The following is a 25,594-nucleotide window of genomic DNA, read 5'->3' on the forward strand; positions in this document are numbered from 1 at the left end:
TTCCTACCATTTATGTGAGGCTCACTGGCTATCATTACCTGGATTATCCCTATTTCCCTTCCTGAACAGCTACACTCCAGCCCTTGGAGACCTCTCCCGTTGCTACTGACAACACGATAATCTTTGTTAAAGCCACAGCAATCTGCTCACTTGCTTTTTTGGTATTCTGAGATATATGCCATCAGGCCCTCTGGACTTATCCACTTTAAGGATTTTCAGAAGACCTAGCACTTACCACCTCCTTAATCTAAAAAAAAAATCCCAGCACAATAGTATGTTTTCACTGTTGTCCAAATTCGTCTCCTTGGTAAATAGTCATGCAAGGCAGTCACTTAGTACATTAGTTACTTACTCTGATTCCAAAAAAAAATTTCTTCCTTTATCCTTAAGTAGACCTACTCTCTCTTTCCTCCTCCTCCATTTCTTAGTCAAAGTATAAAATGCCTTGGGATTCTCTTTGATCCTGCTCAACTAGGAATTTTCATGCACCCCTAATAGCCTGCTTGAGCACTTTCTCACTACCTTTATATTCCACAAGGGCCAGTCAGATTTTAATTTCCTACACCATACGTGAGATTCATTTTTCTGCTTAAAGTACAGCAACTCACCAAGGCTTCTTTGGTAATACTGTATTCCCAAACCTTGGAACCTATTCCATACAGGTCAAGATTGCAAGTGCATCGGATCACTTGCACCTCCTTGTTCCCCTTCAAGTCACAGGTCCTCCTGACTTGCCTTGGCTTTATTAGGCCAAAATTTTGGGACTTCCTCCTAGAAAGCACTTTGGGAGTTTCTTCACCAGATAGATTGGGAACCATTGGAAATGGCATCTCAACCACATCATCACAGGACTAATTAGTTATGAGCAATAAATGTTTGCCTTGATATTGATGACAGCATAGTGGGAATAAATAAATAACAACTCTAGACTTAAACATAATGGCACAATGACATGGCAAAGAAAAATTGTACAGTCTTCTTTTCCAAGAATATCTAATTGTATTATGAAACTACAACACAAGTAAATTTACAGATTATTCTGTTTGTCTATAACAGTTAGAGTTAGGACTCCTCTGGAAAAGGACAGCAGTAGAATTAGAGGACATCCTCCTATCTGTGACTGCAGTAGACTCATTGATCAAGTTGTACAACTTATCAGGTGATCAAGAGTATACAAGAGATTTATTAACAGTTCAAATGCGACTCAAGAAAGTTGGATATATGAATTGATGAATGCCCAATGTTATATTGTAAGATTGTGATAACAAAAATGTGATCCAGATATCTTTCCTACCTTTCACAGATTTTTTAACTTGTCACATTGGCTGATTATTCAAAAACGTGCAAGTGTAGCACAATTGAAAAAGTTAGTTCACTAAATACTAAATGTGGTTGACCGAAGCATGAACTTAAAGGAATTGGAAACACAGATAGTGCGTTGGCCTTTATTACAAAATGACATGGCACCACATGAACTCCATACTGTGTTGTTCCCCCCTAGAATACCATGGCCCTACATTTACTTAGAAGCTGGCTTGGAAACTCCATTCCTGTAACTTCCTGCTTTAGCATTGAGTTACACTCAAACAGTTATTGACAGGCGTAGAACCTGCTACGCCCAAATTTGCATTGATATATCATCAACAGAGATTGAGATACAGTACATGTACAGGGAGCATGGTACTGCTGCACTTTCAGATCTATCTGGTTCCATGGCCTGGAATAATGTTTGGATTGCCTTACTTCTTTTAGTGTCCTAGGTAAAGGTACCCATCCCTGATAGGTAAAATTTATTAATATTTATATATGTAATTAAACCATATCAGTGATTAAAACATAAAAGATTTATTTGTATAAAAAGATTTACTAAGAACATTTTAAGTAATTGAAAATACTAAATACTGAATACGATATTTAGCCCTAACTAAATCCAAAGTCCCCACGCTGAGGCAGATGCAACTTTTCACTCCCAAGGTTGGAAGGTAATTGTTTCATGTAAATTACCCAGAATGCACAGAGAAGTAGCCTACAGAGAAATGAGCGAGGAAGTGGGGTTGATGGGAATAATCTGAGAGCCAACATTAACTCAATGGGCTGCATGTCCTCCTCCCATGTTGTATGAAAAATATGGTATCTATGTGTAGGTGAAGGGAGAAATACACTCTCAGAGTCTGCATAATATTGTGTTTGGACTGATAGTTCTCACGAACCATCCAATGTAGTTTTATTATTTTCCACAATGATATTTACGACAAAAAAATCAAATCATTTGATTCAGAATTAAAAAATAAATACAAGTCAAGGTGAAACCCAAAGGTCATCTGAATGCAAACAAAGTGCTGCAGGTGGTTATAAGGCTAAAAATTAGCAGTGTGTGAGTGCTTACTTAAGAGCATTAGAATTAGAAGCTGGAGTAATGCTATAGTGTTGAGTATGAAGACTACCTGTACTGAATGATTCTGCTCTGCCACTAAACAATTATGGTTGAACTACAACCTCAGTGTGACTTTATTGCACAATTGCTTAGCCCCTATTGTCCAGAAAACTATCAATCTTTGTTTTGAACTAACCCAGATACTGAAGCTTGACAGTTCTCCAGGTAGAGAATTCCAAAGGTTCGTCACCTTCTGCATCATTTCAGTCGTAAATGGCCTACGTCTTATTCTGAGACTGTTACCCTGGTTCTGACTCCTTAATTAAGGTGAACACCTCCCTCCCTCCATCCAGCCTGTAAGAATTTGACGAGATCCACTGAAATCTCCCCTCAGTTTTTCTTAAAATTCTAGAAAATTGAGGCCTAGTCTATGCTACTTACCCTCTTATGACAGATCATGGTACCTGCTTTGGGAATCTTCACTGCAGTCCCTTTATTGCAAGCATATTATTTGTTAGTCATGGAGATCCAAACTGTACACAATAATTGCAGTGAGACATCTTTACTCCTATACTCAGATCCTCTCATAATAAAGGCCAAAACACATTTGCCTCTCCATTTGCTTACTTTGACCGTTTGTTCACCTTGTAACTTATATACAGCACAAGGGCACCTACCATCCCCTTGAACATCAACATTATTCATTGTTTCAAAATATAAATTAAATCTCTGCTTTTCTATTTTCTGCACAAAGTCCATATTGTTACATTTTGTGCAACATTTATTTCATGTGCCATGTTTGTGCCCACTCAACCCTTTTATGTCCCTTTAAATGCTCTTCCTAGTTTGGTATCATCAGCAAACTTGGGAAAAAAATCAGCCAATTTAAAATTTGTTTGATCTGTTACTTTAATGAGGGCACTACCTGCATTACCTGCCCAGGTAGCAGTACTAACATTAAAAGCACTAAACAATCCACTGGAGAAACTCAGGAGGTTGAGGAGCATCTGGGGCGGGGGAAGAATTTGTCAATGTTGGTCAGGTTTCATGACGGGGAATACTTGTTGATATTCATAGAGTTTTAACCAGAAACATTGTCAATTGCATCCCTCGCACCCACCCTAACAGATGCACGTCAGCCTGCTGAGTTCCTCCAGCAGAGAATTTGTTGCTACATATCCCAGCATCTAGTCTCTTGTGTCTGGCAAAGTTGAAAGGTTGCGTAAAAACTATTTAATTTGATCCAGCTTCCACACCTACCTTATCAGCCGCAATAGTCCTTGATTAGCAAATTATGAGCAATTTCAAAATACAATTGCAGGATGTGGGCAGCATCCGGAAAACCTACATTTCCTTGCTCAAATCTAATTTCCTAGCAGCTCAGTGTTTTTCTAGGTCATTTCAGAGGAATCAATCATCTTGCTCTGCAGCATGTGGGACAATATTGAATTCTCCAACTTTAAGTAATTTACCCTTTCTTTTTTGTTTATATTGAACTGGCTTTAATTGATTCCTGCTCCTTTCCTCCTATTTTTATTTCATTTAAAGTTTCTGCGCTGCTGGGCATGTCCCAGTAGGCCAGCCTACACAACAAAATTTAACAATTTGAGCAATAGCTCCACACAGACAAAAGAGCTTAATTGTCATTTAAGAGCTGGGTAATTTCAGTCAATCGCAGAAATTCTCTTTATTCTACCCAATATTTGCTCCTCCTTTCTCTGCTACCTATACCAACTTGATTTTGTTTTAACATGCTGCCTGACCTCATATTTTACTATACTGAACCAGATCACCAGGTGGGCAAAGATTCAAGGATGTTTTCCTGTCCTTTTTGAAAGCTGTAACGTTTCACCAACTTATTAAAGTTCCTGTCTAATGTCCGCTCAAAGAAATAGCAAGGAGCTTGAGTTCACTTCTCCCGAGCACCCAGAAGGACAGCATAAATAGTGGAATGGATCCCCCATCTCCAACCTACCCACCCATCCACCCAACTATCAATCACCTTGTGCAGTCTGCCCCAGGACCCACAGAACCACACTGGAGCCAGGTCATCCTCAATCCCAAACGACTGTTGAAAGGAGATTGCTGACATAAGCTTGATATTACAGATTTATTTAAATGAACTTAAAATTGCCAGCTGGCTATGTGGTACTTAAATTCAAATCTCCATCTCAGATTTCTAAGTTAGTTGTTGAGTTCCATAACCTTTGTACTATCACATTCACATTTTTGTTCTATTATATCTCTAAACCACTGATCTCTTTGTTAGCATGGATTAAGTTTCTCACCAGATGCATGATACCTGATACTGTAGGTAATACCTCAGTCAAGTGCCTTAGACCAGGTTGGTGTAAAGCTCCAAGCCACTATAACACTGTTTATAAGATGAATATTTTAGTAGATGTTTCCACTGGCACACCTCCTACACAATAAATTGTTCTAAGCTCATACACTAAAGGAGCCTAAAGAGAGCACATGAAGAATTTAAGAAGCCATTGAAAATTATTCACAGCCTCAGGAAACAAGCACAATGGAAGCATTCGGAATGATAGAGAACATTACCATATTCTGATAATTCTTCAGCATTTCAGACTCTGGTTTGAGGTAGTACGTTGGTGGGACAGAGTTTTCATCTCGACAGTACCACTCTTCCAAGATTTTCGTATCCAGCTGGGCCTCCACAGCAGCATCCAGAATCATCTCAAATTCAGAAGTCTCAACCTCCCCGGGTATGCGAACACTGCCATACTTTTCCCCAAATAGTCCCTGTGAAACCATGAGGGGGACAGCACATTATTCCTGTTGCAGATAGACTACCCCAGCTGAAGAAATGCCAAGATCTATCCTGCAGTTGCAAGAATGGTCCCTTGGTTTCAAAGTTCAAAGTAAATTTATATCAGTGTATGTGTATGTCACCATATACTACCCTGAGACTCATTTTCTTGCAGGCATTCATAGTAGAACAAAGAAGCACAATAGGATCAATGAAAAACTACACACAAACAATGACGGACAAACAATCAATGTGTAAAAGAAGACAAAATATGCAAATACATAAAGAAATAAATAACACAGGTCTTGAAAGTGATTCCATATGTTGTGGAATCAGTTTAGTGTTGGGGTGAGTGAATTTATCCACACTGGCTCAGAAACTTGATTGTTGAAGGGTAATAACTGTTCCTGGACCTGGTGGTATGGGACCTAAGGCTCTTGTAGTTCCTTGCGGATGGCAACAGCAAGAAGAAAACATGTGCTGGATGGTGGGGCTCTTTGATGATGGATGCTGCTTTATTCCGGCAGCACTTCTTGTGGATGTGTTCAATGGTGGGGAAGGTTTTTCCTGCGATGGAGCTGGGCTGTATCCACTACTTTTTGTAGGTCTTTCTGCTCCTGGCAGTGGTGTTCCTATACTAGGCCATGATGCAAACAGTCAGGATACTCTTCACTGTGAATCTATAGGGTTTGTCAAAGTTTTAGATGATGCGCCGAATCTGCATAAACTTCTAAGAAAGTAGAGGCATTGCTGTGCCTTCTTTGAAATGTAACTTACATGCTAGTCCCAGGACAGACCCTCTGAAATGATAATGCCAAGTAATTTAAACTTACTGATCCTCTCCACCTCTGATCCCCTAATGAGGACTAGCTCATGGACCTCTGGTTTCTTTTTTCTGTAGTCAATAATTACCTCTTTGGTTTTGCTGACATTGGGTGAAAGGTTATTCTTGTGGAACCATTCAAAGAGATTTTCAGTCTCCCTCCTCTATGCCTGTTCGTCACCAATCCTGATTTGGCCAACAACAGTGATGCTGTCAGTAAACTTAACTATGACATTGGAGCTGTACTTAGCCTCGCAGTCATAAGTATAAAGTTGATAGAGCAGGAGCCTTGCAGAACACCTGTACTGATCTTGAGTGTGTAGGAATGTTTGTTGCCTATCCATACTGACAGGGATCTGCAAGTGAGGAAATCGAGGATCCAATGCACCAACGGGTATCAAGGCCTAGGTCTTGGAGTTTATCAATTAGCTTCAAGGGAATGTCAGTGTTGAATGCTGAGCAGTAGTCAATGAAAAGCATCATGATGTATGTACCTTCACTGTCCGGATGTTCCAGGGCTGAGTGAAGAGCCAATGAAACGGCATCTGCTGTTGACCTGTCATGCCGGTTGGCAAATTGGATTGGATCCAAATCACTCCTAGTGCAGGAATTGATGTGTTTCATGATCAAGCCCTCAAAACACTTCATCACAGTGGATGTAAGCGCTACTAGATGATAGTCATTAATGCAGTTTACCATGTTCTTCTTGGGCACGGGTATAATTGAAGCTTGCTTAAAGTAGGTGGGTTTGATAAGATAGACTCTTGACCTCAAAATTTCTCTTGCCATGACCTTGCACCTTATTGCCTGGCTGTACTGTACTTTCTCAGTAACACTTCATTCTGCATTCTGTTATTGTTTTCTTTTATACTATTGCATTGTATTGTTATAATAAAATGATCTTTATGGACGGCATACAAAACTAAGTTTTCACTGTACTTGGTTAAGGTGGCAATAATAACCAATTTACCAGTTTACCAAGATCTGATCTCACTTCACACTTGTTACAAGATGGGTGGATTCATTATTTTGTTCAGTCAGATTGTGGCTGCATTCCTCTATCTGGTAGGTGATGGGAGTCAGAGGTGAAATACCTACTGTCAACAATTCTAAAAGTCTTTCAAATGATGGCTAAGGTTTATTGAAGGCTTATACTGTCACGGTCTGGTCCGTGAAGTCCGCATTCCGGTTCACAGTCCAGTCCATGGATTCCATATTCCGGCTATTCCTTTTTCCCCTGTCTGAATCCCTTCTCGGCACCTTCTTCCTGAAGCCTTGCCCTGCAACTAATGTCTGAAGCTTTGCCTTGCCTCGCCTGAAACCTCACCTCGCCTCACCTCGCCCCGCCTGAAGCCTTGCCTCGCCTGTACCCTTGCCTGCAAACTTCGCCTGCACCACTGTCAAGTTCAACCGCTGGAGCAAGATAAGGAACTGTCTATTGTTGTTTTGAACTGTTTCTGTGTCCATGCCTTCACTAGGTAGGTCCGGCCGTTTGCCGCTACCTAGTGTTGGGAACCGTCTCTGTCTCCACGCTTTCGCTAGGTAGGTCCGGTCATTTGCCGTTACCCTGAGTTGGGAACTGTCTCTTTGTGCCCTTGCCTCCGCTGGGTAGGTCCGGCCATTTGCCGCTGCCTTGAGTGGAGATCTGTCTCTCAGTGTTCTGTGTATGAGTCCTGGCCCTATGTCCTGTTTCCAAGGAGGGGTCCCAGCTCTGTGCTCCATGTTCCTGTCTCTCAAGATTACCAAGGCTCTGCGTTCCTGTCTCCCTCAACCAAGGCTTTGTGTTCCTGTCTTCCTCGACCAAGTCAAGGCTTCGTGTTCACATCCTGTCCATGTGCCTCACTCAGCCCAGCAGTACCTCGCCCAGCCCGGTTCTGGGGCTCCCTTGTCCTGTCCAGGAGTCTCTCATTCTGTCCAAGCCACGTCCAAGAACCTCGTCCTGTCCAAGTCAAGGCTTTATGTTCTTGTCCTGTCCATGCATCTCATCCTGTGCAGGAGTTCCACATCCTGTCTTTGCCAAGGTCCTAGTCATGAGCCCTAGCCTAGACCCGGGTTCCGGTTCCGAGTCAATACCCAGGTTCCGAGTCCCAACCAAGACCCAGGTTCTGGGTCCTTGTACAGGCTCTGATTCTGGAATTCCATGTCACTAGTCCAGGCTCCTTGTTCCTAGTTCCTTGTCCGGGTTCTGTGTTTCTTGTCCATGTCCTAGCCCAGGCCCTGTATCCTAGTCTCGTCCAGGGCCTGTGTCATGTCCAGCATCGTTTCTTCCTGTCACCCCTTGCTACCTCGATAATTCTAGTCCTGTTTGTAGTACTTCAGTGTCCGTGTCTTGCATTTGGGTCTGTTCCCAGTGCCCCCTCTATGACAGTTAACTCGTCAGATTGAGTCTGTAGTTCCTGGGCCGTGTCGAAGGTTTGCCGCTACTTGGAGCCTTTTCGTGTCAAGATAAAGAACAGTCTATCGTTGAGTGGTTTTATCTCTCCATGTTCTCTCCTCCGCTGGGTAGGTCCGGCCGTTTGCTGCTACCCTGAGTGGAGGAACGGTCTCAATGTTTTGTGTCCAGCTCTATGTCCTGTGTCCAAGGAGGAGCCCCGGCTCAGTATTCACTGTCCTGTGTCTAAGTCAAGTCTGAGCCTAGACCAAGTCGAGAGTCAAGTTCCAAGTCCAAGTCCTAGTTCCAGTCAAGAGCCAAGTCTAGACCCAGGTATCGAGTCCCTGCCAAGCCTCGAGTCACGAGTCATGATCTGAGTTCCCTGTCAAGTTCAAGTCCCAAGTCTAAGTCCAGGTTTTCCGGTTTGTCACTCTTCATCTACCTTTGTGTTATCATTTTGTCCTCACTCCTTGGCTTCCCTAGCATTCTTAATAAACATAGTCCAGGTCCTAGTACTTCAGTGTCTGTGTCTTGCATTTGGGTCTGCTTCCATCGCCCTCTTATGACAGAACAGCCCAGTCAAACATGGACCCAGCGACAAAGACACTGTCGTTAAACTCTCGCCATCCAGCGTTCCCTCTTCTTGAAAACCCCCCCACTTGCCCGGGTTGCCGATAATCCAGGCAAGCCTGTTGGATCACCAGAAGACTCCCATAGAGGGGGGCATACTGTCACAGTCCGGTCCATGAAGTCTGCATTCTGGTTCACGGTCCGGTCCGTGGATTCCGTATTCTGGCTATTCCCTTTTTCCCTTGTTCCATTGGGTGCCTTAATTGAGACACCTGATTCTCATTTCGGGCTGGCAACATAAATAGCTCTGGGATCCAGTGATTCCTTGCTGGACAGTCCTCGTCAGTAACCTCATCAGAATCCCCGTCAAGTTAACCCGCCAGAGTGATACTAGAGACACTGCCTGTAGTTCCAGGGCCACGTCGCGGGCTTGCAGCTCCTTGGAGCCTTTTCGTGTCAAGATAAAGAACAGTCTGTCATTGTGTGGTTTTTGTCTCTCCATGTTCTTTCCTCTGCTGGGTAGATCTGGCCATTTGCCGCTACCCTGAGGGAGGAACGGTCTCAGTGTTTTGTGTCCTGTGTCTAAAAGAAGAGTCTTGCCTCTATGTCCTGTGTCCAAGGAGGAGCCCCAGCTCAGTGTTCTGTGTCCTGTGTCTAAGAAGAGCCCTGGCTCTCTGTCCTGTGTCCAAGGAGGAGCTCTGGCTCAGTGTTCCATGTCCTGTGTCTAAGAAGAGTCTTGTCTCTATGTCCTGTGTCCAAGGAGGAGCCCCAGCTCACTGTTCTCTGCCCTGTGTCTAAGAAGAGTCTCGGCTCGATGTCCTGTGTCCAAGGAAGAGCCCTGGCTCAGTGTTCTGTGTCCTGTGTCTATGAAGAGTCTTGGCTCGATGTCCTGTGTCCAAGGAGGAGTCCCGGCTCAGTGTTCCGTGTCCTGTGTCTAAGTCAAGTCTGAGCCTAGTCCAACTCGAGAGCCAAGTTCCAAGTCCAAGTCGAGAGCCCAGTCCAAGCCAAGTCCTAGTTCTAGTCAAGAGCCAAGTCTAGACCCAGGTCCCGAGTCCCAAGTCATGACCTGAGTTCCCTGTCAAGTTGAAGTCCCAAGTCCAAGTCCAAGTTTTCCGGTTTGTCACTTTACGTCTACCTTTGTATTTTCATTTTGTCCTCACTCCTTGACTTCCCTAGCATTCTTAATAAACATAGTCTATTTCCTAGTACTTCAGTGTCTGTGTCTTGCATTTGGGTTCACTTCCATTGCCCTCTTATGACATATACATGGGGACCAGGAGTGGTTAATCAGTGAGAAAGATGTTTCCAGCTCCAAAAGAATCTGTTCTGTTGGATGCTGTAAAATTTTAATGATTCCATTCAAGATCAACATTTACAGAGTTTTTCTTCATTAATTGCACAGAATACTTTGGTATGATTGCTCAGAATGAGTCAGCACTGAAGTGGATATAGATTATGACAGAACATTTTCAGTAGAATACACACCTACGATAGGAATTTGGGATCAAAAGTTTTTCTGGTAGCCTATCTAGACAGCTTTTTTTAAGGTCAGCCAAGCTTCCGTTGACCTGCAAGCATGGCTGCTCAGTCTGTGCGTTGAATTTACTGTCATTATTGCTAAATCAGTGTTATTCAAATCGAGCCATCAATGTTAGCCCTCCTTATCTTTATTATTGGTATTAAGCAGCACAAACAAAACAGTTAGAGTCCTAGAATAATATAGCACAGTAAAAGACCCTGACTAAACTCATCCCATTTACCTGCATTTGACCCTAAGCCTTTCCTATCCACGTGTCTCTCCAAATGTCTTCTAAATGTTATTGTACCTGCTTCAACATGCACCACCATCTGCATGAAGAAATTCCTTTTAAACCTCAGGTTCCTTTTAAATCTATCCCCTCTCACCTTAAACCTATGTCCTCTGTTTTTGATACCCTCTTCCCTGGAAGAAGAAAAATGAAAGGTATTCATCCTCTCATGACTTTATGCCAAAACAGGGGAACTGTTCTTATTAAAGCTTTACAGCAAAGCTATTTAAATAGTGATGGAAGCTATTTACCTCAGATTCAGTTGCTTAATTGAAACTTATTGTCCACTAGGGACATAGAAGTTAAGTAATTAAAAATGGAATTGGCAGCAACACAAGTGACTGCTGGGAAAATTTGTTAAGGAAATGAATCTGACTCATCCCTCTTCTCAAATACCACGTTGTACCACAGATGCAGGAGCAAGTAAGGAAAAGGCATTTGATTATCACTATACTCTTTATGGTGACATATTTCTCCCTGAATATGCACAATACTCCAAATGTTAAGTATTAGATCTCTCTATTCTATTGTGTTCTGTGAGTCATCTGTACCTACATGCCTGTGATGTTTCTGCAAGCATTTTTTCATTGTACCTCTCTGTACTTGTGCATAAGGCAATAAATTTGACTTGACTGTATTACAAATCTAGCATGTACAGCAGAGGATGGAATTTGAATCAGGTATTTCAGGTTGAATCTATTGTCAGAGAGCATTCCCTCCAACACTGTTGGCCTGGATTTTCTCCTGTGGGCTGGAAAGTAGTGCAGGAGGTGGGACACTATTCCACCAGCCCTGCCACCAGGTGTCACTGCTGACATTTTCTGGCAGATGGAATGCGTGTGCAGCCTTGTCTGTCAAGTGTACTGGAGGGAGGTATAAACACATAATTTAATCCAAAAGCATATTTCAGACGATTTCAACCAAACAATGATAAACACAAGAAACACTGATAAGATCCGGGTACACAGCTAAGGGTCTAACTTCAAATGATTGCTTTAAAGCTTAAAACTTTAAGTGATCACTTTCATTTGCTCTGCTAGTGCAGACAAGCAATGAAAACAACACCTTGCATTTATATAGCCTCTGTAACTCAGGAAAACATCCCAAGACTCATTATGCTTCCTTCTCACTGGAGAAACACACTCCAACACAAAATCTATCCCATACCCAGCCACATTATAGTGGTGATCCTGAGGCTGGACCCAGATGAGCAGTACTTCTAACTAGGAGCCAAGTGGGACCTGATGAACTCCCAGCAATCTGTGTTTATCAGTTAATCCAACATACTGCTATACAGATATTCTGTTGTAAATACTACCCTGAAATTATCTAATAATTAATGTATCTCAACTTGTGATGATATGAGAATGAGAGTTATCTACCTTGTGGCTACCTTACAAAGTGTTCAACGATAGCAATTTTTCATTTTGGGCAAAGTGTATTCAGCCAATATTATTAAATGATTCATAACTAACCATTCAATATGTTGGATTTGCGAGCTTGCTTTTCTGCTCATCAAAGTACATAATTCAGACTGAATATGAAATATTAAAGAATAATCGGTGAATTTTGTTTCTGCATATCCTTAAAAAATGTTCATGTAAAGCCCCTCTTAGTGACTGGCTTGGCCTCTGATAAATAATTGTAGCCTACAAGCGTCCAACAAGGTGACAAACGTAAGTAGATTTTTAGGTTGGTGCACTGAATCCTGTCTAATCAATACCATAATACCATTCTTCAGCTAGACCATGGGAAATATACGGTAAGAGGTTTGTTGAAATGCATGCATTAATGTTCAGTCTAATGAGAGCCTCCAGGAGCTGGGGGCTATCATCCATCAAACCAGATGCACGTAGAAAGGATCAGGAAAGGTCGATTGCTCTCTCAGGTAAAATCCAATATGACTATCCATGACCTTTGTTGGGACATTCTGCTTGATGATATTCCAGTAAAGATTAAGTAGTTTAAAATAGAAAACACAAAGTCTAGCAAATCAAAATATGACAAATTTTTACATTTTGTGGTACTTGGCCATGACTGTATATTGCCTAAGGAGAATTTCAGACTGTGACATTACGTTCCTCTAGTCAAGCATTAAATTACTCTTGGATACTAGCTGAAACTTGACTTGAAGTAAACAATCAAAATGTCAACATCAAATGCAGGATCAAAAGCATAATGATAATTAATAAAATTGACCAAATGGTTTTTGAATTTCTTGTTTAATTTGGTGGCTGGCATCTCCTTCAGCTGGTGCTGAACTTCATGTTCTTGGAGTTTGGGGCAAACATTATCCATTATGTACTAATGAACTGATCAGCTAATCTGTTAATGAGGAGTCGAGTCCACTGGTGCAAGGCTTAATTAACAGACAGGAAATGCTCATGGCAAGGCTATTTCTTTGACAGGAAAGAGGGGAAGAAGTCAATTTGAAAACTGTTTGAAAGGTACAGTACCTCAGATTATTTAACCTTTCCTAGACCTTTTGAACAATGCGTATATTTATTAGTTAACATTGAGATTTACACCTCTCCAATCCCAGTGATAGTGCAGTGTGTTTACTGCATTATTAGCAGATATCTTGATTAATTTTCTGCCCCAGCAAGGCATTGCAAACTTTCAGTCTCTATAATGGGACCATGTGGAGAGCAGATTGAAATAGTGGAAGAATTTTACAAAATCCCAAATAACTCAATGTCAACCACTATATGCCCCACATGTGGCAGAGTCTGTGGATCCTGCAAAGGATTTTTTAGTCTCCTGAGGACTCACAGAACTGGAGTAGAAACAAGTCAACTTTAATCCCAAGGGGCCGCCTAAGAGGGAGAAGGATCAGTTTTGAGTAGTGGGTGATTAACATTAATGATGGCCAGTTTCCAGATAAACACTGCCAGGCATAGATTAGGAGTTGCACAGAATAGGTACTGTTTTGGATTAGGCTGTGGAGTATGCATTTGTTTATCAATTGCGAATTTGCCAAATGAAGCAATTGCATCTTTATTGGATAAGTGGTTAATATCAGATCTCAGTGTTAAATTTAAACAGTGGGCTTTCCTTGGTACTGTGCACCAATGTTTGGACCACACAGCAACGTAGGTTGTCTTGAAGACTCCATCGGTGTTGGCTAGCTGTAGAGAGGTTATACCCTCACCCGGTGAGGGTGATTAGTTAGAGTAATTTTTGGGTTTAGGTCATTAACACTTAGTAATTGGCTTCAGCCACCAGTCCACTGTTCCTTGACAATGCATTTCCTAAAAACTGTGAATACCAGAATCTGAGTCCATTTGTAACAATGCATTTCCTAAAAGCTGTGAATACCAGCCCAGACCTGCAGGCGACTGTGGGATGAATGTAATCAGGTGTTAAGTTTGTATGTAGCTTCAAAAGAAAGTATTGTCTATACTTTGTAAATATGAGTTGTCCTTTGTGTTTAGCAAATAAATATCGAGCCCCACATTGGGCCAGTACATCTTTCCACCGAAAGCGTCTCTGTATGATATGGTGCCTGCTGCTGTACCTTATTTCGTCAAATAAAGAAGCTGTTTTGCATCTACCAGTAACTCTCTCTCGAGTGATTTCATTCACACTACAACAGTGATCGCTGATGATATAGGAGGCTGAAGCTCAGTAAAACCAAGAGGTCAGTAGGTGTGGAATGCCACTCATTGCTTCACAGGGCATTACTTTTCTAGTATGACTGTTTTAATCACATTGGATGTCATGGTAAGTGCTGATAGATTAAAAAGGTCGAGGAAGAGAAGTAAATTTGTGTTGGCCTATACATTCTCAAGGAGCCTGCCTGTTGTAATGCTCCTCTAAATGCAAAGCCTGGAGGAGGAGGTATTGAAATGCCTTAAAACTGAAGGCAGGGAAAAAGAATCAGTCACACAGTGTCATGTCCATAGGTTTTGAAGACGCTGACTGGTTCCATGCTGATGTGGAGATGTCTTGCCATTCATGCTGTTTTCTTGGGATGTCATTAATATCTTAATATACAGTCGAGGGTCAAGCTTAGGTAATTTGGGTCTGTTTCAAAAATCAGACTGACCAATTCTGCCTCAACATTGACATCGAGAAAGTAAAATATCCTCTGTGGATCGAAGGTGGCCCAGCACTTGGCCATGCTTTAAATTCTGGTTAGACTAAACTGAAGAAATTTTTGCACCAATGGATAGTGAATGTTTGGAATTAACTACTCAAAAGGGCCATACTGGGCCGGATGCCAAATATGTTCAAAGCAGAGATTTTTAGATATTAAAGAGCTGAAATTATGGGATTACTTTTTCTTTTTATGACATTTCCCAATTCTGCATGAAAATGAGATTAGAATATTTAGCTAAAATATAATTTCATAAATGAGCAAAATTATGTTTTGTATCTTATTATTATACATAGTTGATCATACCAATTATCTTCCTCTCTCCTTGGTGCATCATTTTATGTGATTTCTGCTATGATTCTGGAGCATTGCTAGAGTTGTATAAAAGACTCATACAGAGCGATTTAACATCGAATGCATGGAAATATTCTTCAGTACTATCTGTGTTGCTTGAAACAATAAGCAATTACTGCACAGGAAGAAGCTGTTGGGTGATGTTTATCATACATAAGCATATTCATTACCAAACAGATTGAATTCAAGTTGTTCCTAAGCCTGAAAAAGCTGGATCCTTAGCTTAAATGTACCAGGAATTCAAATGTAGTGCAAGTATTAAAGAGACCTTTCTAGAAACTGATTCATGTAACACTGTTTTTAAGTTTCAGAATGGACATTGTGGAAACCCAGTCATTCTGAATAATGTGGCAATTCGTGAAATTCACTTCAGTATTTCTATATCCAGTGTACCGTAATCCATGGAATGGCATCGTTCTCCATATAGTTTTCATCTTGCGCATTAGTACCTGAAGTTGTTATAGAATTCAGTACAGATACACTGTGTAAAGGGTTATTCTTCACTTTTCGTTTACTTATTTATCAAATGACACACTTCTACCATGTGCAGTGAAGCAGGGAGGCTGTTTGATAATTTGGGAGGTTACTACATGTTGTCTCTGACGCAGTGGGTGAGGTGCCTTGTCACTGATCTATTTATCTCTGTGATGGTCTTAATCTCCGTACTGCATGTGCTGTCATTACAGGACAAGTGTCAGAAGCAAGGTGGACCAGTTCAGGTGGCCCTGATGGAGGGGGCAGGGAAAAGGCTCATTTTCAAACATCGTGTGCTCTAAGAGTATATAGGGAGGAACTTTTCTGTCTCCAGCTCTGTAAAACTGACTCTGTGCAGACAGAGCTACACCAAACACCCATGCTTGGACTACTCTCCACAAAATGTTCAGGTCACTGTTACCCCAAACTTTATGGTCTCTGGATCATTAGAGATTTCATATACTGCATATACTGTCCTCACCTACCACAATATGAGCCTCCCTATCCAACATATCAGTCTCCGTAACTTCTGCCATCGTCAATGAGATCCTCCCACCAAACTGAGCTTTACCTACCCACGCCTCCCCCCCCCCCGTCATCCTCAGCAGGGAGCGCTCCCTGTGAAATTCCCTTGTCCCTCCATCTGCCTCCGCTAATCTCCCTCCTGCCACATATCCCTGAAATTGACAGAAATACTACACTTGCCCATTCACCTCCTCCCTTACATCCATTTATGGCCCCAAACAGTCCTTCCAGGTGAGGTAACACTTCACCTGCGAGTCTGTTGGGGTTGTCGACTGTGTCTGGTGCTGTCAATGCAGCCTCCTCTACATTGGTGAGTTGCGGGACTGTTTTGTTGAGTACCTCCATTCCATTCACCAAAAGTGGAATTTCTTGGTGGACCACCATTTAAATTTGTATGCCTATCCCTGTCCCCAAACGTCAGTCCATGGCCTCACTTTTGCCACGATGATCCCACTCTCAGGAAGGAGGAACAACATCTTGTATTCCATCAAGGTAGCTTCCAATCTGTTGGCATGAACACTGATTTATCCCCCTGGTACTTTTTTCGTTCTCTTGCCCTTCCCTCTTCTTCTATTCTCCACTCTGGCCTCTTCCTCTTCTCCTCACCTGCCTATCATCTCCACCTTGTGCTTCTCCTTCTTCCCTTTCACGCAAGGTCCACTCTCCTCCTCTATTAGTTTCCTTCTTCTGCTGCTCTTTAACCTTTTCCCACTGCCTGGCTTCACCTATCACCTTCTAGCTCGTCCTCCTTCCCCTCCCACCACCTTTTTATTCTGGCATCTTTCCCCCTTCAGTTCCCGTCCTGAAGAATTGTCTTGTCCCAAAACATTAACTATTTATTCATTTCCATTGATGCTGCCTAACCTACTGAGTTCCTCCAGCAGTTTGTCTATGTTACTGTATATCCCAGATTTCTGAGATCACAGCATTATTGATGCCATTTATTATTTCTGTTTAAGCAAAAAGGTTTAGTGAGCATCATTTTCAAATCGTAATAGTGCCATAAAACTTACTACTAGATGAGATTTATGCTGGTCCTTCTCTTGGTAGCACCATTCCCATGTTACTTGCCTGGTCTTTGTAGTGCCCCTGTTATAGTCATAGTCAAGCTCCTCTTCAGTGGATGAATTGTTATGGCCCTGGCAGGTGCCAGCAAGCATTTCCAGGTGCCAATTGTTGAATGACATCAGTCTAATTTAAGTGTCTGTGTACATCTGTAAGGGCACCACAGAGAACCAGTAGTCAGTGGAAAATGCTGGTACCCTGATACAGGATAGCTCCATCCAGCTGCATGACACCATAGGCATCCTTTGGGATTCATGTATCTAATGGCATTCTCATTTGGAACAATGAAGATTACATCACTTCTATCCTGGTCCCTCGATCAGTAATTGACTCAAAGATGGTACTGTCTGTGTCTTGATGGCAAGAAAGTACTTTGTGTTGGCAGCTCCCTCATCCTGACGAAAGTGATCTGTTTTAGGGTGACCACAAGCAGATACCTGGTGCAGACTGAGATCTTGATGCAGCTTACACATGATGACCAGTGCCTCAGTAGATGCAACAATCTGCTCCATCTGTCCAGATATAATAACAACTTTTAAAAGCCAGCTGAACAGTTCCATGGATCAGAAAGTTTTCAGAAGATTATGGTTCAAATGCTGGCAAATTGGACTAGCTTGGATGTGACACCTTGGTCGACAAGGACTAGTTGGACCCTGCCGTTAACTCTATCAGTTGCTCAGTGGGAGTGTAAATGTCACTGAGGTGCTGACAACTTTCCAGTGAAAAAGGATGTGTTTCTGACTCCCTATAAAGTCCTGTATTATGTTAGAAATGAATTTCTCTAATACTCATTCTCTTCTCTTGCAGCTCACTGATAGGCTGGACAACAGATCAACCATTTCCACATGCAGTCTTCACAGAATTCATGGTCGTCATCCATGCTGTTAGGAACAAGACTGATATGTGAACTCGTTTTCAGGAGATCTGACACATTAGCCTCACTGGTCCTCTGACCCACGTGCAGCTTTTTAGTGCCACTATTTCCCCATATGAAAGTCTGCCTCTGCCTAGTCCTTGCAGTGCTAACACCTGACTGGTACTTGGATTTGTCAGGCAATGCCTCATGGCTGTTACCTCATTTAGAAAAATGGAAAACATAGAAAACATACAGCGCAATACAGGCCCTTTGGCCCACAAAGCTGTGCCGAACATGTCCCTACCTTAGAACTACCTAGGCTTTACCCATAGCTCTCTATTTTTCTAAGCTCCATGTAGCCATCCAGGAGTCTCTTAAAAAACCCTATCATTTCTGCCTCCACCGCCGCTGCGGGCAGCCCATTCCACGCACTCACCATTCTCTGCGTAAAAAACTTTCCCCTGACATCTCCTCTGTACCTGCTTCCAAGCACCTTAAAACTATGCCCTCTCATGCTAGCCATTTCAGCCATGGGGAAAAGCCTCTGACTATCCGCACAATCAATGCCTCTCGTTATCTTGTACACCTCTATCAGGTCACGTCTCATCCTCCGTCGCTCCAAGGAGAAAAGGCCGAGCTCACTCAACCTGTTCTCATAAGGCATGCTCCCCAATCCAGGCAACATCCTTGTAAATCTCCTCTGCACCCTTTCTATGGTTTCCACGTCCTTCCTGTCGTGAGGCGACCAGAATTGACCACAGTACTCCAAGTGGGGTCTGACCAGGGTCCTATTTGCAAGCTAATTGATATCAGGGCTGTAGTCCTTAAAGAATACTTGCTCAGTAAACCACAGTGTTACAGGTAGCAACCTGAGATATCGTCCCTCTCTAAGGACTGGGATGCAGACCGAGTATCTAGTATTCCCAGTGACTCTGTAACAATAATTCCTGGAGGAAAGTGGGGATGATGACAGTTTGCTTCAGCACGTGTGTATGCATACAAAAACTAAACATTTATTATGCTCCGGAAAGCAAGTTATGAGGGTAGGGAGCATTCCAGAGCGTTGCTTAGGAACTTGACTTCCTCTCTACCCATGACGTTCTCAGTTTCAGCATTAGGCCCTCAGCCTCAGTCTGGTAAGCCTGTGGAAAGGTTCACCATGCCTGCAAAGCAAGGCGGTGATAAATCAGCACACAGGAGGGAGATTCAAAATCTGGTTGAATGGTGCCACAACAATAACCTGTCACTTAACGTCAGCGAAACCAAAGTACTGACTGTCGACTGACTGGAGGAAGAAGCTGGAGGTCCTCATGAGGGAAATGGGAGTGAAGAGGGTCAGTAGCGATAAATTCCATGGTGTAAACACACCAGGAGATCTGTTCTGGGATCAGCACATAGGTCATCAAAAAGAAGGCATGACAATGCCTTTACTTTCTTAGAAGTTTGCGTGGATTTGGCATGTCACCAAAAACTTTGACAAGCCTCTATAGATAGCCAATGGAGAGAATCCTAACTGGTTATATCATGGCATGATATGGAACCACCAATGGCCAGGAACAGAAAAGACTACAGAAAATGATGGACAGACCAGTCTATCTATCAAAGGTGAACACTCCCCCGCCACCACCACTGAGTACATTTACATGAAACACTCCCAGAAGAAAGCAACCTCCATCTTCAAAGGTCCCTAGCATCCAGGCCATGTTCTTTCCCAATAACATTGAACAGGAGGTGCTGCAGGTCCTACACCACCAGGTTCAGGAACGGTTACTGCCCTGCAACCATCAGGCTCCTGAAATGGCATGGATGCCTTCATTCCCCAGTGCTCTGAACTGATTCTACAATCTACAAATTCACTTTCAAGGACTTTCTACATGTTCAATTATTTTGACTTTGAACAGTTCATCTCTTTTGCCATTGGTGTTTGTTAATCTTTATAGAAACATAGAAAATAGGTGCAGGGGTAGGCCATTCGGCCCTTTGAGCCTGCACCGCCATTTATTATGATCATGGCTGATCATCCAACTCAGAACCCCGCCCCAGCCTTCCCTCCATACCCCCTGATCCCCGTAGCCACAAGGGCCATATCTAACTCCCTCTTAAATATAGCCAATGAACTGGCCTCAACTGCTTCCTGTGGCAGAGAATTCCACAGATTCACCACTCTCTGAGTGAAGAAGTTTTTCCTAATCTCGGTCCTAAAAGGCTTCCCCTTTATCCTCAAACTGTGGCCCCTTGTTCTGGACTTCCCCAACATCGGGAGCAATCTTCCTGCATCTAGCCTGTCCAATCCCTTTAGGATTTTATACGTTTCAATCAGATCCTCCCTCAATCTTCTAAATTCCAACGAGTACAAGCCCAGTTCATCCAGTCTTTCTTCATATGAAAGTCCTGCCATCCCAGGAATCAATCTGGTGAACCTTCTTTTTACTCTCTCTATGGCAAGGATGTCTTTCCTCAGATTAGGGGACCAAAACTGCACACAATACTCCAGGTGTGGTCTCACCAAGGCCTTGTACAACTGCAGTACTACCTCCCTGCTCCTGTACTTGAATCCTCTCGCTATAAATGCCAGCATACCATTCGCCTTTTTCACCGCCTGCTGTACCTGTATGATAGTATATGGTTTGTCAATCTTTGTTTATGTTAGTATATGGTTTGTCAATCTGTATTTATGGTACAATTTCAATGTAGTGTATGGTATCATATGTACTTTGATAATAAATTTACTTTGAACTGTTATTAGAGTATCAAAGTGTTCACAATGATTCCCGCAGTTTGGTAGTTGTGTCTGAGCTATCAGTCATAAATAGCTCAGAGTGTCCACAATGATTGCTGCAGTTTGGTAGTTTTGTCTGACCTATCAGTCATTAAAAAGTGGTGAGGCTATGAGGAGCATATAAAGACAGGAACTGCCTTGGTTGTAATGGGCTTGCTATTGGTACATGCTTGTGCATTGTGTGCTGTGAGCTGCATAAGTGTTGGATAGGAGTTGCTTCTGCATTATAGTTTGTCAGCTACAGGTAGAAAGTTCAGACCACTCACGTTGACAAAGGAAGGTAGATCATAGAGTTACTTTCTATATCAAACCCAGATCTGGGAAATCTCACTCCATCAGGTTGCTCACTTGCTCCAGTGTACTTTGCCTGCCTGCAAGGAGCCCTGGTTCACATCATGTATCTCCTCTTCTCTACCTTTGACAGAAGAAAAGCAGGGCCTTGGTCCAAGAAACAACAGGCACAACCTTTGCATTCCACTGCCTCCTTCTGCTCTAATTCATTGCATTGTCTCTCAGACATGAAATTGCTGTGGCTTAGTGGTCAGGTGTTCTTTAAGGACTGGAAGCCGGATGACAATTAGTGCACAAATCAGTTGGCAGCTGTGAGGTACTACAGGACTAATGATAGCAAAACGTACAGCAACAAATTCAATGAAATGCAGCATGTACACACACATCTGAATTACATCCCAGCTGCACCAATATGAACTAGTGAGAAAGAATCCCTCATCCACAATGCTTTTCTTAGGGTAGGTTGATAATATCAGAGTTTATTCTTGGATTTTAAAGGTCATGAACTCAAGGGAAAAGAGATGTAAACTTGAGTTATTTCATGTTGTGTAATCTCATAACCTAACAAATATACAAGAAAGAAGTTTCAGTTTGAAGACTCTTCAGCAGCACTGGGGGAGAGATAAAATCCTCTGGTGTTACAGGAAAGTTACTGGCATGGATAGCGGAATGGCTGACAGGCAGGAGGCAGAGAGTGGGAGTAAAAGGGGCCTTTTCTGGTTGGCTGCCAGTGACTAGTGGTTTTCCTCAGGGGTCAGTATTGGGACTGCTACTTTTCACATTGTTTGTCAGTGATTTAGATTATGGAATTGATGGCTTTGCGGCAACATTTGCAGCAGGACTTAAGACAAATTGGAAGAATGGGCAAAAAAGTGGCAGGTGGAATACAGCACTGGAAAATGTATATAATGCATTTGAACCTTGTTGATGACCCCAGAGGGGATGATGGTGTTGGATGTTGAGCTGTAATCAATAAACAGCAATATTAAGATAAAATATTCATGTGTCAGCATAATACTTGATGAGGGCAAGGTTTACAGACCCTGTCTCACAAGTAGGACCTTGCATTCAGAACTTCACAACTTTCTCTGACTGCTGAATTTATCTAATCTGTAAATTGATATTTGCTAGTCCCTATATGAGGACATTAATGTGGTGACGAAGGAGCTCTGACATCTGCAAGGATTTATGTTATCTCACAGTCAGTGTTCATCTTTAAATTTAGCCTATCAGACTGTCAATTCTATATTGGATCTTCTTGTCCATTTAAGTATCAACTTTAAAAGAAATTATGAGCAAAGACAAACTCCAGGAGGCTCTGGCTAATAGAGTGCAAGTGCAATACCATTTGTTAAATTAATTGAATTGGTGTCTCATCTCATCCAATTATTAAATCAGGAATGGGCCAGACATGCAACAGTAGGCTTATTGGAAATTCACACATATACTGTTAACAAATTTTCAATTATTGTTAATCCACTTGCAGATTTCCAATTAACCTTCCTGCTGATACCAACTTTTATGACCTTGGTCATAAATTGATGACAAATCTGCTGACAAATTGATAATCAGAATTTAACTTCAAAAAGGTCAAGTTCAACAGAGGGATGAAAGAATGCTAATCATATCAAACACATCATATCCTAATCTCCTACTGAGCTTTGGAAATCCACACAAACATTTTTTTTTCTTTTTCCCTTTCATCTGTATTACCACATGCTTCAAGCATAGCAATGTTGCATAGTAGTCTGGGGAGAGAAGATTAAATGCAATCATTTGAAAACTTCAAGCTATGGAGCAAAACTTAGAACTTTGAGCATTAAATGTAAATAGTTATATACCCACAACAAAACATGGACCAGCAGAGGTTTTCAGGCAATCTTCTAAAAGCCTCATCCGAATTCTGTGGAGTTCTGGCTTATCCCATTCTTCTGAATCCAATCCCCAGTAAACATCTATTACCTGCAATTTTGAAGTATGAATAGTAATCATCTATGATATATAGACTATTTGCATAAAGTGTATGAACAATAGAGAAAGCAATAGTAGCAAATAAAGTGCTTGGTAACTAGAGGCACTGAAGTTGCCATTTGATAAACCAGAAGTCTATGGGCTTCTGATTTATTTCTTTAGCGATACAGTGGGGAATAGGCCCTTCCGGCCCTTTGAGCTGCACTGCCCAGTAACCCCACACAAACCCGATTTAACCCTAACCCATTCAGGGGACAATTTACAATGAGCAATTAACCTGGTAACCTGGTACTTCTTTGGACTGTGGGAGGAACCCAGAGCACTCAGGGAAAACCCATGCATTCCACTGGGAGGACATACAGAGACTCCTTACAGAGGACGCCAGAATTGGACTCCGAACTCCTATGCTGATTTAGTGTTCCGCTAATGACTACACTACCGTGGCGCCCATGATTCTGCAAATGGTTTGAAAAGGCAAAATAATGACGATTGACAGAGAGAGTAGATGATGTAATGTCTGACCAAAACTGCCATAAGTTGGTTCCAAGTGCGCAAATAAATAACTTCCCTGCGAGTACAGAGGATATCATGGTGAGAGAAATGCAGACACCAAGGGGTGAGATTAACAGGATGAATCGAGGAAACAAATTTTGAGGAATGAGTAAAACAAACTCTTCTGCGCAGTTATATTCTTTCAATAAAATTTCTATCTCCCTCAAATATCCCACTGCAATTTAAAAGCTTCTTGACAATATTTGCACCAGTTTCTGAAATCTCCAAGTTATTAATTGAAATAAATCCTTTGAGATGTTTAAATTGCAATTCTTACCACAAAATGTTAGGTACCAAGCAGGAAGTGATAACTGATAAGCTGGTGGAGAAGAGCTTCAGTTACTGCTGTTTGCATCCGTTGGTACAGTCTCAGTAATTCAGACAGAAAGTTAGCTTAGTGCGATTGTTGCTAGCAAAGGTGTTCCAGTTGTGCAATAGGTCAGAAATGCAAGAAATCTATGACTAATATTCATGCTCTGTGGCATTAAAGATGAAGCTGAATGAGTCTGGTAAACCTGAAGAAATAGTAATATCTCACATTCTTGTATTTGGTTTAAATATCTAGTGTTGTATCAACTGACAGGAGGCTAACGAAGGTGGTGAATGTGGTAAAGATTAAATGAAGTGGATATCGAGTTTCTAACGGCAGAAGGAAATATGATTGCACACTTCAATTCACTCCCAGTGGTCCTTCCTTCTACCTTTCTAATGACAATACTGATCCTCCAAAATGGCCACTTAAAAATCTTAAAACCAGCTGGAGAACTGTATCTAACACTTGGAATCAGCAGTACTAAAAAGCAGTAGTGCAATTATTTAGTGAACTGAATGTAGTACGTGGTGCTGCAGTTCAATGTGCCCAAGCTACTGTGAAATTTAAACTCTACTTCACACATCATTATACAAGTGCACATTTAATGACAGTATGAGTTTAATAAGTGAACATACTGTGATGAAAATTGTTTTCCACACTGATGCCCAATTTGCTTTTCCATGCCAATGCACATTAACAGATGAAATTAAAAAGAAGCTGTTTCGTTCTGGCTCCCTGTATAGGCAAAAGCTCCAAACTTTCTTGCGAGGATGCTATCGGCTGCAATGGTTTAAGGAGATTCTTCAAGCTAATAGGAGCCCAGGAACCAACTGCTTTCAGCTTGGATTAACTCAGTGTCAGAACAAGGAGGCTTTCATTTTGCCTCAGGCTCAGTACAGGACAAGGCAATTAGCAGTTTGCAATTAGCAGTTTACAATTAGGCAGAGCACAAATATAAAATGTGATGGAAAGATTTAGATAATGTGCAGATAATGTCTCAAAAGATCTAGTAATTGAAAAAAAACTTTCATCAGAAGCATTATTAAACAAATTTTCTTTCATTAACTTCAATCAAATGAAATCAGTAGGCCATTTTGCTTTGATTATGTCACTACCCAGCACCTGAAGACAAACACTTACACGACCAGATATTACTGAGGAGGCAAAATAATGATCTTAGTTTCATATATTTCAAAACAAACATGAATTTATTTACTGTAACAATTGCTTGATGAAAAGTATTGTTTAGTTGTCATCAGAGTTATATGGATTGAAAATGTATGCTGCCTTTTCCTTTCAAACACTTTGTAATTGGTGATATAGTTGACTGTATTCTGCCTCATCCATGACTGCAACATCAGTAAAAGTATTGAAAGAGGAAAAAAAACAAGCTTTATATAAGGGTAGGAGTTTGCTTACCCCTTTAGGGAGAACAATCTGGGCAGCTAAGCCACTTAACAGACACCTGTATGCACATCACCACAAAGAGAAAGATCGAGATAATATGGCAGTAATGATCTCGGGATGTGCCACAACACTTCACAGTCAATGAAATGTCGCTGCTGTTGTAACACAGAGGGAACTGCAGTTTAAATG

At 41.8% G+C, this 25,594-nt stretch overlaps 1 protein-coding gene across 1 annotated transcript in view; it reads right to left on the reverse strand.

Moving 5' to 3' along the window:
- The window catches only part of LOC140194622 (NACHT and WD repeat domain-containing protein 2), a 160,131-nt gene that overhangs the window by 14,563 nt on the left and 119,974 nt on the right, over positions 1-25,594 (reverse strand). Inside the window, exons 3-4 of the mRNA XM_072251863.1 lie at positions 23,008-23,124; positions 4,912-5,140 (exon numbers count right to left, since the gene is read on the reverse strand). Of these exons, the coding sequence (XP_072107964.1) occupies positions 4,912-5,140; positions 23,008-23,124 (346 nt within the window). The remainder of the gene's footprint in view (positions 1-4,911; positions 5,141-23,007; positions 23,125-25,594) is intronic.

Source organism: Mobula birostris, chromosome 3 (assembly GCF_030028105.1).
Source record: "Mobula birostris isolate sMobBir1 chromosome 3, sMobBir1.hap1, whole genome shotgun sequence".
In the NCBI taxonomy this organism is placed as follows: Eukaryota; Metazoa; Chordata; class Chondrichthyes; order Myliobatiformes; family Myliobatidae; genus Mobula; species Mobula birostris.